The 13,842-nt window shown below is 36.9% G+C and overlaps 2 protein-coding genes across 2 annotated transcripts; both read left to right on the forward strand.

Moving 5' to 3' along the window:
* The first annotated feature begins 349 nt into the window (after positions 1-349).
* LOC140768841 (protein ROOT HAIR DEFECTIVE 3-like) lies at positions 350-9,819 on the forward strand. The gene is made up of 16 exons (XM_073109274.1): positions 350-1,478; positions 1,836-1,902; positions 1,983-2,079; positions 2,940-3,010; positions 3,129-3,192; positions 3,597-3,662; positions 3,753-3,800; positions 3,887-3,949; positions 4,020-4,076; positions 4,373-4,519; positions 5,969-6,037; positions 6,127-6,209; positions 6,749-6,827; positions 7,498-7,663; positions 8,260-8,357; positions 9,179-9,819. The coding sequence occupies exons 1-16, from the start codon at positions 1,145-1,147 to the stop codon at positions 9,557-9,559; spliced, it is 1,890 nt and encodes a 629-aa protein (XP_072965375.1). The 5' UTR covers positions 350-1,144; the 3' UTR covers positions 9,560-9,819.
* A 1,516-nt stretch (positions 9,820-11,335) lies between these two features.
* Positions 11,336-12,134, forward strand: LOC140768345 (putative disease resistance protein RGA1). Its single transcript, XM_073108597.1, has 2 exons — positions 11,336-11,723; positions 11,839-12,134. Exons 1-2 carry the CDS (start codon positions 11,336-11,338, stop codon positions 12,132-12,134), a joined length of 684 nt encoding a protein of 227 aa, XP_072964698.1.
* Positions 12,135-13,842: the final 1,708 nt, after the last annotated feature.

The following is a 13,842-nucleotide window of genomic DNA, read 5'->3' on the forward strand; positions in this document are numbered from 1 at the left end:
AGGCTCGAAATTAATATCGAGCCGAGCCTGAGCTGGAGCCGGCTCGCTCAGGCTCGGCTCGATAGGCTCGATAGCCTGAGTCCCTATGACTAAGGACACGTGGCATAAGGAAATATTGCCACGTGTCCTTCACTAACTCATTCTCACCCGTAACCTACCTCAACATTCATCATCCTCACCTACCCCACCCTCACCTACCCCACCCTCATTAATTACTTCACATTTCCCATCACATCACCTTCCCCATCATCAATTCCCCCACCCTCACCTTCACTCTCACCCTCATCCACCCGATCACCTTCATTCTTCCCTCCCCGTCTCCATCGGCAACGACGGCAAACCACCACCACGGCGCCACACCTTCCTCCGTCGTCGGCCTCCTCCTCCTCCTCCTCCGTCGTCGGCCTCCTCCATTCGTCTCCGACTCCTTCGGCAAGCCGCCGCCCACGTCGTCACCGCCCACGTCGCAACCGCCCACGTCGCCACCGCCTTATCCTCTAATCGAGCTCGGTTAGGCTCAGCTCGAGCTCAGCTCGGGTTGAGCTGAGCCGAGCCTGAGCAACATTGTGAGGCTCGAAACTAATTTCGAGCCGAGCCTGAGCTAGAGCCGGCTCGCTCAGGCTCGGCTCGTTTACACCCCTAGGTACAAGTGGGCTAAGGATTGATCGATGCATAATTTGGATTCACGTAGGACCGACTTGCAAGTTAAGGGTCAGTCTTTCATGGCATCCAGCTCAAGTCGGTCTTTTCATCGCTTTCAGTACAGCGATGATGCGGAAAAGAATCTAAATTAAATTATGGAGCTATATAAGAAAGTAATATATACTACAAACAATAGCTTTCGCAATAAGTGCACTTTGCTACCTATTTAGTAAGGGTGAATGCTAGCCACACGTAATTTTACCTATTTATGGCTACAAGTATTCTAATTAGAAGTCAGTCTTCCATGGTATTTTGCTAGAGGAATTCACTTATCATCTAAACATCCTTGCATGCTGTCGAATAAACAAAGAATTGACCACGCTAAGCTAGCTTATAAATAGATACCTTGTTTTCCTCCTCAGTAGTTCAGCTCAGAGAAGAGAAAAAGGAAGAAAGCTAATTAATTAAACTTTGTTTCTTTGTTGTGCTCTACTTGACTTTCATGGACAATCTAATCAGTGTCATGAAATCGAGAGGAGAGTTTGGTGGTTTCAATCTCACGGATCCCAGCCGTGTCTTGGAAGAATTAGAGGCAGATGCTGCAGCCGAGACCACGGCGGCTGGTAGTCAAACCGGCAACGCTGTGGACACGACAAAGATAAGTAAATTTGTTCGTAGGTGGAATCTCAATGTTGCCAATAAACCTGCTCAGATGATCGAAGGTGATGGCACCTTCTGTCAATCCAAAGTGGAGGAGTTCGTTAAGTCTGCAACGAAGCTCTTGGGTCCTGGAGAGTCCTTTGCCGTTATATCCATCATCGGGCCTCAAAGCAGCGGTATTGTCCCTAGGATTAACATTAGATATCAGAAATGAGGTATTAAAGTATTCGCCATATATATATATATATTAAAATAGTGCCAAATCTTAAAAGAAAAAGTGGCCTGTCATTAGGATCCATAATTTTAAAAGCCGAAACAAGCTGGAATAGTTAAATGAGTATTAACTATATTTCACCAAATCCTCCACTCAGAAAGTTTTGGATTTCTTATTTTTAACACCTTCCTTGAAAAGAACATGGCAACTGAATTTTCTAACAAAGTAAGAAAAGCAGAAAAATCTTTGTACTTTGTGATGCTGCTTGCAGCTTATTTTTCGACTAATTTAACTTTTCTTGTTTACTTCTCTTATGCAGGAAAAAGTTATTTACTGAACAAGCTTTTTGATACCAAGTTTGATGTGATGAATGCTACCTTGGGGAGGTACCATTGATATTAGGAATCAAACTCTTTTCCTTTTAAACAAAAAAAGAACAGTCATGATATTTCTACCATGCATGCAGGGAACAAACTACAAAAGGGATATTGGTAGGACGATCTACTAAACCTTGCGCACTGATCATGGACGTAGAGGGTTCTGACGGGGGAGAAAGAGGCGAGGTACTTGTTTTTATCATTTGTAAGCTTTATTATGCATATACTTATGTAAGTTTAATTAAGCCCATAGCTCTTCTTGTAGTAGTTAATTTATATCTCTTTCTAGGAGAGTTTTGGGAGATAGGAGAGTTCTAATCCAAGTAAAATATGATTTAATATAAATTAATTTTAGAACCTAATTCAACTCAAAAGTTTAAACTATTTAAGGTGAGAACCTAATATTCTATATAAATTCTTTCATTTTTTTTTCTCATTTTTAATGTGAGACTAAACTCTTGTATGTGAGTCAACAATTTCTCCTTTCACATGTGAATTTGGATATCAATTGCTCTCCGTTAAGTCCAATTTACTACTTTTAACCAAGTCTCGTGCTTAATTTCTCTTCTGATCACCCAGCGTCCTCAAAAGTCCTCGGCTTTTCAATACTATTTAGGCGCTCTTAATGAGTGGTTGTAAACCCATTTATCCAAACATGCATGTCAATTTCATGCCCTTAAGACGAAAGATTTAGATTTGTTGATAAGAAGAACCTTGTTAGTTGAAGAACCGATGTAGCCTCAAGAAGTCTCCTCCAATAATCTTCTTCAACCACCCTAGAGATAGGGCATCGTAATATCTTCATAAACTATTATATATATCCCTAAAACATCTAACCTCATGACAAATATGTTCACTAGAACCGAAGAACATAATGATCTGGGGATATCTAGGAATCGGTGGTGGTAAAAAAAAGTATGCTGTTTTACCCCAAAAAAAAAATGAAATATTGTTTGTTTTGTCTCATATATTGATGTGTTTCTTTTCTTCAGGAATTTCTCATATGCAAACATTTGGGAATTAATTGTTTTCTCACTCTTTGTCAGGAAAATATATCATTTGAAAGGCAAAGCGCTCTTTTTGCATTGACAGTGTCAGATCTAATGATGGTTAACATGTTAGATCCTATTCCTGCTGTCTTGTTATTTTATGATAAAAATGTTGTGGGCCAATTTTCATTGGATTGTATTCTGGATGAGTTTGATTAATTAGTAATATTATGCATGCTTTCCTAGGTGGCAACATGATATTGGTCGGGAACAAGGTGCAGGTATTCCACTTCTTAAGACAGTATTTCAGGTAGCTGAATTTTTAATCTTAATCCCAGGAGAGCTATAATTAGCCCTTGAGAAATAATTTGCATGTTTGTGGTACCGTCTTCCAAATAAGGAGAGACAATCTGATTGAAATCAAATTCCTATTAGATCTCATATATATAATACTTCTTATCTTTCTCTCATGTGTATCTTTTAAAAGAGATAATCTAATGGAAATTAGATCTCTTCTATATTTGTGACATAATACGATCGAATTAAAATTTGATAAAAAAAAAAGGTGTCTTTGGAATTAAGTCCACATATATGAAGAGAGTGCAACGAATTTCAATCTAAGTTAGTACTATTTAACGGCATTATATAGGGAGGAGAATTAGGCTGATAGAATGGATTTTTCCTAATCCCACTTTCTAACGCAATATATGGCAGGAAAGAGTAAAACTTGATCCAGGTAGAACAAAAATGCTCGTCGTCATACGTGACTACGATGAGGAGGTTTGCATTTGATATAAGTTATCATCACCAATGCTTATGTCCATACAAGTTCAATCTACTTGACGTACCATAACTTGTTTTCTCTTCCAGACACCACTCGATTGGTTGAAGAACGCAATAGAAACGAAGATGGAAGATGTACCACTGCTAGATCTCTCTTCGATATACAAGTTTATTCAGGCATATCATAACTAATTAATAACGTTTACGAGTGATTCCTGCAGCTATGGAAGTCAGTACACGATCGACCTGATGAGCCGGCCGTTCGATTTAGCGACTATATTCAGGTGAGTAAACACTAACTTGTGGTTTCTGATTGCTCTCACATTTTCTTCACCTAGTTACCTTGATGTGAAGGTGATGGTTGAAGCTTTGCCGCACAACAAATTTCTAAGCCGAAAGTTTGGAGAAGGGGTACGTAGTCTAGAAATAATAGCTTCATTGCCATCTTCCTCGACATTGATGAAAAGCATAGAAAGATGATAGCTTATAACATGCAAAAGTGGACCTGCTGACACAAACATACAAAACTAAAATCTTCTCCATTTTACTTCAGCATCATTTGTTTAATATAGTAAACATCAAAACGAACAATTGTTACCACTTAATCGCGAAATGCATGATGCTCGGAATGTACCTGTAACGCCCATACGGCCATAGCTATCTGACTAAATTTCACCAAAATCTTTTGCCTTCTTTTCTTTGCGCAGATCACGAAGCTCAGGGAGTTGATTGCCAAGGAAGCTGTTGCGGGGCTCCGTCATGACAAGGTCACCGCTTCAGGATTTTCTATCAGTGCAAAGAACATATGGGAAACAATTCGACAGAACAAGCAACTCGATCTTCCTGGCAACAGGGTAATCCGATTTTCATGTTATTTCTGATTTATTATTATTCTATCGGCTATTTTCTAGTGGGACAAGAAATCTGATCCAAAATAAGTAAATTAATTAATTTAAACTTACAGATTACAGAATGTAAAATCTGTATAGTCGAGTTTAACATTGGACACTATCTCCTTAAGGCTAATTCGCCCTCCATCAATTGCTTCTAAAACAGTGAACATTGTCTCTCAAGATACAACTACTATCTTGCACTTGAAAGAAAACAGTGATGCGATTCGGATCTGATCAGATTAATTTATGAGGACATTGGGCTCGATTGATCGAGTCTATTTATTTTTTAATCATTTCATTATGTAAGCCTTTAAGGCAAATCTAGTTTAGTCATGTGAGACATTAAGGCAAGTCGAAATAAGTCATAACAGCCTCTAAGGCAAATCTAGTTAAGTCAAGTAAGCATTTAAGACAAATCCAATTAAATCATATAACCTTTCAAGACAAATCCTAATTCGAGTCGTGTCAGCCTTTCGGGCTAGTCCTAGTGGGACTCGTTGTAACCTCTAAGCATTGAGAATTAATTGAGTTTAGTTATTTTCTTATTACCGTATTTACCATTTTATCGTAGTCGTTAGATTGTCTTTACCTTTCTAGTAGTAGATCATTGCCGTAGAACCTCCAAAGTTTTTAAACCCTAGCCACTACCTTTCTCCAGCAGCCACCTTACCCTACCGTCGTCCACCACCACCTTGGCGGTTCGCCACCCTCTGACGACCCCGCAACGTTAGACATTTACCGTTCTACCCCGTTCTAATCTATCTCCACTATTTTATTTAACTTTTCATCCCGACCTCTGATTTAGGAGAAATCAGATCAATTGGAATCCTAACTCATGAATGGATGCACCATTTTAAGTCTGAACCAAATAACAGTTTCAAAGTGAAGGGATACACTACTTCGGGTTCAACCAATTCTATTGTTCTAATCGAAGGGACACACCACTTCGACTTCAAGTTCAACCAACCGAACCAAATCATATTCGAACATGTATTAGGCAAAAATTAAATTTAGTTAAATTTAGACTTGACTTGCGCGTGCGAACCGAGCCAAGCTAAGCCGGGCAGCGCGCATGTGTTCCCAAAGCCCAAAAGAAGTTTGACATTTATATACTATACTAACATTTCTCAAATATCCAATATGATACTAAACTCATTGTTTTTTTTATTATCATGATACCCACTTTAGAGTTAATTTTTATTCACTCATTTTTATAGATTTGAATAAGTGAATATATGACAATAAAATACTCTTTGAGCTAAATTAAATCCACTATTAATCCATCATTAATAATGTGTAGTCCACGTTTAAAACTTAGCTCAAATTTAATAAAAATTTATATTAAATACATAATATTTTTAACATAAATGGCTTCAACTAATTGCTACACTTGCGTGCATGTACCTTAAGGTCATGGTATCTACCTACTTCTGCGATAAGTATAGGAAGGAGTGTCTTGATGCTGTGGTCTTACAAGAGGTACTTTTTGTGCTCCAGTTTGGTTCAAAATGGTTATTTGCTAGTAAGGCTCGTTGTTGATCTTCCATCTTCTTCATTGTATGAGTTAGGGTTATCCGCTGCTGAATGAAGTTAATTCTTCAGATGAATTCATTGTAAAACTGGAGAGTCTTCTGGATGAACGTTTGAAACGGTGAGTCATTCCAACTAGAGAAGTATATGATAGTGCTTTATATACTTTATTAGCACCTCTGAGCTCGATCATGCTTATCTTCTCTGGTGGAGATACGAGGGAATACTACACCTTTTTAACACGGATAAGGATTTTCTTTTAGAAATTTGATGACAAATATAAGGATCACTTGTAGTAGTTTTTTTTGTGTGTGTGTGTGTGTATGGTTTAACAAAATCAACAAGAATAGGGGAAAAAAGAGAACCATTTGGTAAAAAGTGAAATGATTGAATGTAACCTACAACTACAATAAACACACACAGGGGGTGGAAAACAGGGGAAGAAAGAATCTCTTTTTGTCAATTGTTCTTTCCCGGCCATGGGAACTAGAGTGTGATGAGTAGCCAAGGATCGTCTCTTTCTGTCTCACAAACACACTCTGGATAACCAACCTTGTAGCATAATTCCTAACAGCAAATATCCCTACATTTAGAATTTGTTATTATGTGGAGATTCAAGGCAACTCCATTAATTTTTTTTTTTCAATTTTTATTTTGTAGATATGATACACTGACTAAGATGTATGATGAAACTCAGAGGGCCACAAAACGCAAAGAATTGGAGGAAGGAATTCTGCAAGTAAGATGCTATTCTTATTTTGCATGTCAAATTTATTCCCAATATATGTAGATATAGTATTAATTATTTTTTATTCTTTGCTTTTGTAATTTTATAAATACATCGGCCTGATGGTTGCTTCTGACTGACCAAAATTGCAATAAATTAAGCAAGAAATGATCATTTGATTAGTCTAAAGTCTAATCATATGTATAGCGTTTTGTTCTCTCTGCTTATGCGTATTTGGATCTGACATTGTTGTTCTTAGATTCTATGATTTTAATCTCATTAGGCTTGGTTTCCTACTATACTTCTAGGAGACAGTAGTACCTGAAGCGATATAATCTTACAAGAATATGTATATTCATGTATAGTATGTTTTTTCCCTCAATTACTTGATACTATGCATATATAATGTTCTTGAGCCAAAAATTTAGATGAGTGGATGTAATCAATCAAGCAAGCACCCCAGTTGTCTACAGAAAAAAAAAATGGTCGTTTAGTTTGATCTTTCTTTAAAAAAGATATAAGTTAATTCATCTACATGGGGTTGTTAATTCGTTGCATTAATACCCAAAGAAGGCTAATGTGGACTTCAAGAGACTAATTATCTTCATACTATCTGTTCATTTTTATTATATTACTGCCTTAATAATATTTTATTTTTATTATTTCTTCTTTATTTCCTCAGCTCGTGGAGTCTTTTGCCCGAAATTTGTTGAATGAAATGCGTTTGAAATTTGTTCGTGAGAGTGCGAAAAAAGTTGCTGCTGAATTAAGCAAAGCAGATGACCCCGAAAAGGAAGTCGATGCTTTAGTTCACACCTTCTTGGAATTATTTACGAAATCATGCGAAGGTAACTCTGGTTTTATGCAGTTATACAACACACTTTATATATATATATATATAATCATGCGAAGGTAACTTTGATTATTAGATCGGCCTTTAAGATCAAAGAAAAGGATTCAACTCGAATAAAAGAAAATATGCAGTGCGATAGCAATCAATATATGGGATGATTGTGGTAAAATTAGGCTGCAGATCATCTTTTTCAAACAAATCATCTTGAAGATTTCCCTTAGCGAGTCATCACTTCTTAAAGAGCAAAGTAGGTTACCTTAGAATGTAAAAATATAAAACTCATTATTCTCTAGCAATTTAAACTTTTAGAGCAGATGATAAGTTAATAGATATTAATATGCTACTTCACCATTCTCATCATCCTATTTCCTTTTTTTATTCTGCGTGCATATCAAGATAATTTTTTTTAAAAAAAAAAAAAAAACTTCTACTAGGAGAGATTAGTAACTTCTACTTGAATACTTGTTCTGTTTCAAGAAAGATTTTGATCACATTCCAGTTTGATTTCTCATTGGCTATATCACAATTTGGATCTACGCTACAAGAAGTCTCAGATAGCAGTTTCTCCATAACGGAATTGTTGGATTACAGGGTTGAGCTCGAGATACAAATCTCTATGCTCAGATAGTTATATTGCAGTTGAAAAAGAGCTGAAATATCGTGCTAAAGCCACAGCACTAGACATAAAGGTATGCTTCTTTGTTCACTTTTCATTTATGTACGACTTTGCTGACTGTTTGGTCTCTTATCTTTATTTTATTAGCTGTCCAAATCTTGATAACTATGCTGCGGAAAAAACAGTGCTGTTTAGAATGAAATTCTGTAATGAGGTGATGACTTCTTCCAATTAGAAACAACATAAGAGTGAGTTAAAGAAAGATGATATGCAACTAGTACCCCATATTGCTGCATGCTTGCAGGCATAATACTTTAATTTGTAGTACGTGTCTCCAGCTTATCTTTCTCTCACTTTCTCTTCTTCTGTATAAAACTTGAAACCTACCATCTAAAGATAGTTCCTGTATAGTCACTGCCTTCTTATTGCTAATCATTTTTTTTTCTTTCTTTTCTGAAAGAGGTAGCATATAGTAAAGAAAGCTGAATTTTTAAAAGTAGATAAATTTATTGCATCATAAATTATGAATGTTTTCTAGGTGCACCTACATCTTTAGTTTCTGGAAAGCTAATACTATCAAGCAATTTTTCTTGTTAGAGACTAGAGAAATATATGCAACATGTGTTCCCAGAATTATAGGTATGCATGATCCAATTGACCCTTGTATTACACGCAAGCATTATTGTAACTCATAGATCTCTTGTAAGCCACCGATTATTTTGTGTTCTTTCAATTCAGCTACCAATCTACTCAATCAGTCATCGGAGCTTTCTGTTTTCTTTGTTTCTTGAGACGGAGGGGAGAAAGAAACTATCTGGGAGGGCAATGTAAATATTGTCCGAACTGTTGGCTGCTTCAAACTTTCTTCTAACAAGAACCATTTCTTGCTTGCAGGAGCAACGCGCGAAAGAGGAGCTCGACCGTGCAAGACAGGAAGTTGAACTGGCAAGACTGGAAACCGTACGTGCGAAAGACGAAGTTGAACGTTTATCTAAACAACGAGAGGAAGATCGACAGAGACAAGAAAATTATGAGAGAAAATTCGCGGAGTTGGAACGTGCTATAGCGGAAGCTGCACGGGCAAGAAAGGAAGCTGAAAACGCAATGGAGGAAGCTAAACGTGAAGCGCAAAAGGCCAAAGAACAAGCTGGATCTAGAGCTCAAGACGCAAGATCACAACGTTCATTATTCAGATCGATGTTATATGAAACTGCTAGATCTATTCTCAATATGACTGGCTTGTCAGACTTAGCAGATGCTATTATTCCTGAGTAAGATGATTGCCCGACGAATGCACGGCCTGTTCTAAAACGGGTATCGAATTAAGTAGGATCAATCCCAAAATAAGGCAACTGCAGACTCGTCCTGCCGTGTGCGACTTTGTTGTTCATCTTTTGACTTGCTTTCTCTACTTGTCAGTTGTGTTGCTTGAGATTTATCGTTTTTCAAGTTATTGTTGCCTGCAGTAAGAACATATGGTGTGTATGCAAATGTTTTATTAATTTGAATCTGTATGCAAATTATTATTATTATTATTGTTGTTGTTGTTGTTGTTATTACTTCTTGTATCTTCAATTTCGCCATCATCATAATTGTTTTTGTTTGTTTTCTATAGGAAGGATGGCCATTAAGTTATATCAAGAGATCTTATACTTCGAGCTAAGTCAATAAGTCTATCCAACTCTATCAGGAGCCATTCCAATGCCCTGTTTAGAACAGGATTGGATTGGACAAATGGATTTCTGATTCTGTACCTACTTAATTACAGAAATCCTACTTGTAAATAATGTTTACTCAGGAGAGTTCGATCCAATTTTTACTTATCTTTGGATCAAGTTTGAACTATTATCGACTTGAGAAGAGATTTAACTTTTGGTTTCTTTGCTCTCGCTCTAAACCCTGCTGTCAAGCTGCATTGGTCATTCTATGTACTGTTACCATAGAATTTGACGGTATAGGACTAATACTCTATTAGTTCTTATAATTATAAAAAGATGTGACGCTTCACCTATGTAATATTAAAATTATTTATGCAAGATGTATGCTGTAATTTTTAATAATATACGTATTGAGATTTTAAAAAAAATATCAAGCATTATATATGTAATTTATACACTTCGTTTATGTAAAAAGTAAACTTTAATTTTTAACAATGTGTGCATCGTAATTAAAAGAGTAAATTAGTCTAAAAGTGAAGAAAATCTGAATTTGCAATTCGATAATATTTCTGCTAATTAGTAAACTAAAATACTTTTTACGGCAAATTATCTATTTTTCTTTTATTTTTACATAACTATCTAAATCTTTTATAAGAAATTAGTTTCCTATTGATTTTTCTTGCAAATAACTCCAATATTATTTTCTAATTCTCTGTCATCTTTTGTTAGATATTACATCAACCGAACTTAGTGTTGTTCTTAACCATTAGATTAATGTAATTTCTATCTAATAGTTTGCTTAATTGCTCCCGCTTTTTTTCTTTTTTTCTTTTTTTTGCCAATTTCCAAATCCCAACCGCTTCGTGATATCAACGGCTTTCCATCCCCGATCTCCTTCTCTTCCTCTTCCCCTTCCCGTCACTTGCGATTTTCCACGCGCCATTTGCTTTCCCAATGGAAGAAGCTGGGTTTACGAAAGAGCTGTGCATTCCGTCTGTTTGGGTTTATGTCTCAATGAAGTTTAAAGTGGAGGAAATCTTGAGGAAGATCATCGAATGTGTGTACAAGAGAAGAGTGTTATCTCCCTCATATCAAACTAATGCAGCAAGGGATTAGCACCATATTTTCTTATAACATAGAAGAAGTTTCTGCTCGTTCTAATGACGTCTGGAATGAAGAAGTCAACAAATGGGAGATGTTAACAGAATTTTGCTAACCTTAAGTCACATAAGCTGCAGGTGTTACAGCTGAAACATTCATGACCAATATTTTGTTAAAAATAAGCTATAATGATAATTTTTGAAAGAGTGAAAAGATTCTGATGGCAATTATAATATTTTAATAATCTAGCGATTTCTTGTCGAGTGATAACCATGTCGCCTTCAGTTATAAGATGGTCCATAGGATAAAAGAGATGATGAAGAGACTTGGTGAAATTTTAGAGGAAAAGGGAAGGTTTCAATTGGCGGAGGGATCCGTCCTCGTAGAGAAAGCTGATGAAAGGGAGTCCTTTTTGGCTTTTGATGAATGCGAGGTTTATGGGAGAGACGAAGATAGGGAGAGGATAGTTGATTTCCTTCTTCACAAGGACACTGAGAAGAAGTTATCTGTGCTTCCTATTGTTGGGTTGGGAGGATTGGGTAAGACCACTCTTGCTCAGCTCATCATTAATGACCAGTGGATCAGGGATCATTTCCAGCCTCCAACATGCATTCCACCGATTTGGGTTTATGTCTCGATGAAGTTTAAAGTCAAGGAAATCTTGAGGAAGATCATCGAATGTGTTTCAAGGAAAGAATGTTATCTCTCTTAGATTGAACCAATGCAACAAGAGATTAGCACCAATGTTTTCTCGAAAGAAGTTTCTGCTCATTCTGGATGACGTCTGGAATGAAGATTTCACCAAATGGGAGATGCTACAAAATGTGCTTAGTTGTGGTGGCTTAGGAAGTAAAATTATAGTAACAACACGCAGCGAACAAGTGGCGAGGATTATGAGCACCCTTGAGCCACATAGGCTGCAGGGGTTACGGTCTGAAGATTGTTGGAAATTATTCAGGCAAAGAGCATTTCGCAGTAGGTCAAACAGGAATGACCCAAGATTGGAGAATATAGGAAGGGAAATTGTTGATAAATGTGGAGGCTCGCCTCTTGCAGCAAAGGCTCTGGGATGCTTAATGGGCTCCAGTTGAGGGGAAGTTGAATGGTCTGCTATTAGAGATAGTGAAATTTAGGAAATGCCTGATGATGGGGCTAACATATTACCATCCCTAAGATTGAGTTATCTGCATTTGCCATCTAATCTGAAGTAATGCTTTGTATATTTGTTCACTGGTACCAAAAGGTTATAGATTCCATAGAATGAAATTTGTCTCTCTTTCTATTGTCTCTGTTACTTTTATTCTAAAAATTACTTGTATGGAGATGTTTAATTCATGATTAGAACTTGTCTATTACTATTCTATCAACGTTAACATTTCATTGAATTTTTTTTTTCAAAACTTGGATTAGTTTTCCATCACTATTCCTCTTTGTTATATTTGGGGTGAAGATTTTGCTTCCAGTTCCTTTACCCATTTGAGTATTTGCACAACAAGGAGTGCAGCATCTCACTACCCTCCAGTAGTTGCATATATCTGACTGTTCTGACTTGGAACCTCTGCCTGGAAAGTCGTTGGAGAGCTGTAGCTAGGAGTTAATCAGTCAGCATAAGAGTACTATGAACAAGGAAACGTGTTATCAGCATGGAGCCCATGAGAATCACCTAGAGTTGAACAGGCCACCGAAGGCGGATATCAAACATCATCACCTGAATCAGGTGTATGAGAAGGAATGCGGCACCTCACCACCCTCCAACCGTTGCATATATCTTGTTGTTCTGAATTGGAATCTCTGCCTGCCGGTTCCATGCAGCACCATCTCCCTTCCCTCAGGACTCTGACTCTCCGTGACATGAGAAAACTGATGACATTGGGGGGAGGAAGGCGAGCAAAAGAAGGGCCTTCTGAACGATTTAAGTTATCTAAAGACTTTACTTCTTCTGCGTTAGATACTACATTAAGCATTTCTGGTTGTGATAATATTCTAGGATTATAAGCCAGCATAATCATGGAATCACTTGGATAGATTTATTCTAGAAGATGTAACATCCATTATTTCCATTATCACAGCTAATCTCATATTACTGCCAACTAAAGATCTCCAAGTGCAATCCATTTATTAATCAAGTGCTTCCCAAATGAATGGGTTCACTAATGGTTTATAATTATGAGGTTCTGCATGAAAAAGGCATAAATAACAGTGTTGCGATTAATTCTTCGCATGTCCATGATACATAGTTTCACTATGTCACATAATGAGTGTTTTCTCAACAAAATTTGGCGAGTTCCCTTTTGAGCATTGTGATTTTCTTTGCAAGGATGTCATGTGATTTTCTTTGCAAGGATGTCATTGTTCTTACTTCAATTTCTGACAACTTGTTTACTGATTTTCCACCCAAACTCTTAGGCTATGTAAATTTCAATGTGTCGAACATTTTAGTTCAGCATGGCATTTTAATTTAGCTCTCCAGTTGTATAAATTCCTGACTACTTGTTTAATCTTGTGTACAAATAATTGTATTCCATCAGTATAACTGGAATCATTTTATCCAATTGTATTGGTTCGCTCTAACAAATAGAACCCAGTCACTTGCATCCTTTTGAAGATAAAACTTTTTTCTAGGAAAGTTAGGTGGTTTTGTTAGATTGGATCCAGAGTTTCAGAACAGACCAGAACCTAATAGTTGAGAAAAACTACTGTGAATATATGATGCAGGACAATGAGTTGTAATTACTTGGACTAGATTTTAGATCAATACAGTTGCATATGTCTGCTACTATTATGCATCTATTGTAGTGC

Source organism: Typha angustifolia, chromosome 10 (assembly GCF_048772165.1).
Source record: "Typha angustifolia cultivar Huaian chromosome 10, ASM4877216v1, whole genome shotgun sequence".
NCBI lineage: Eukaryota > Viridiplantae > Streptophyta > Magnoliopsida > Poales > Typhaceae > Typha > Typha angustifolia.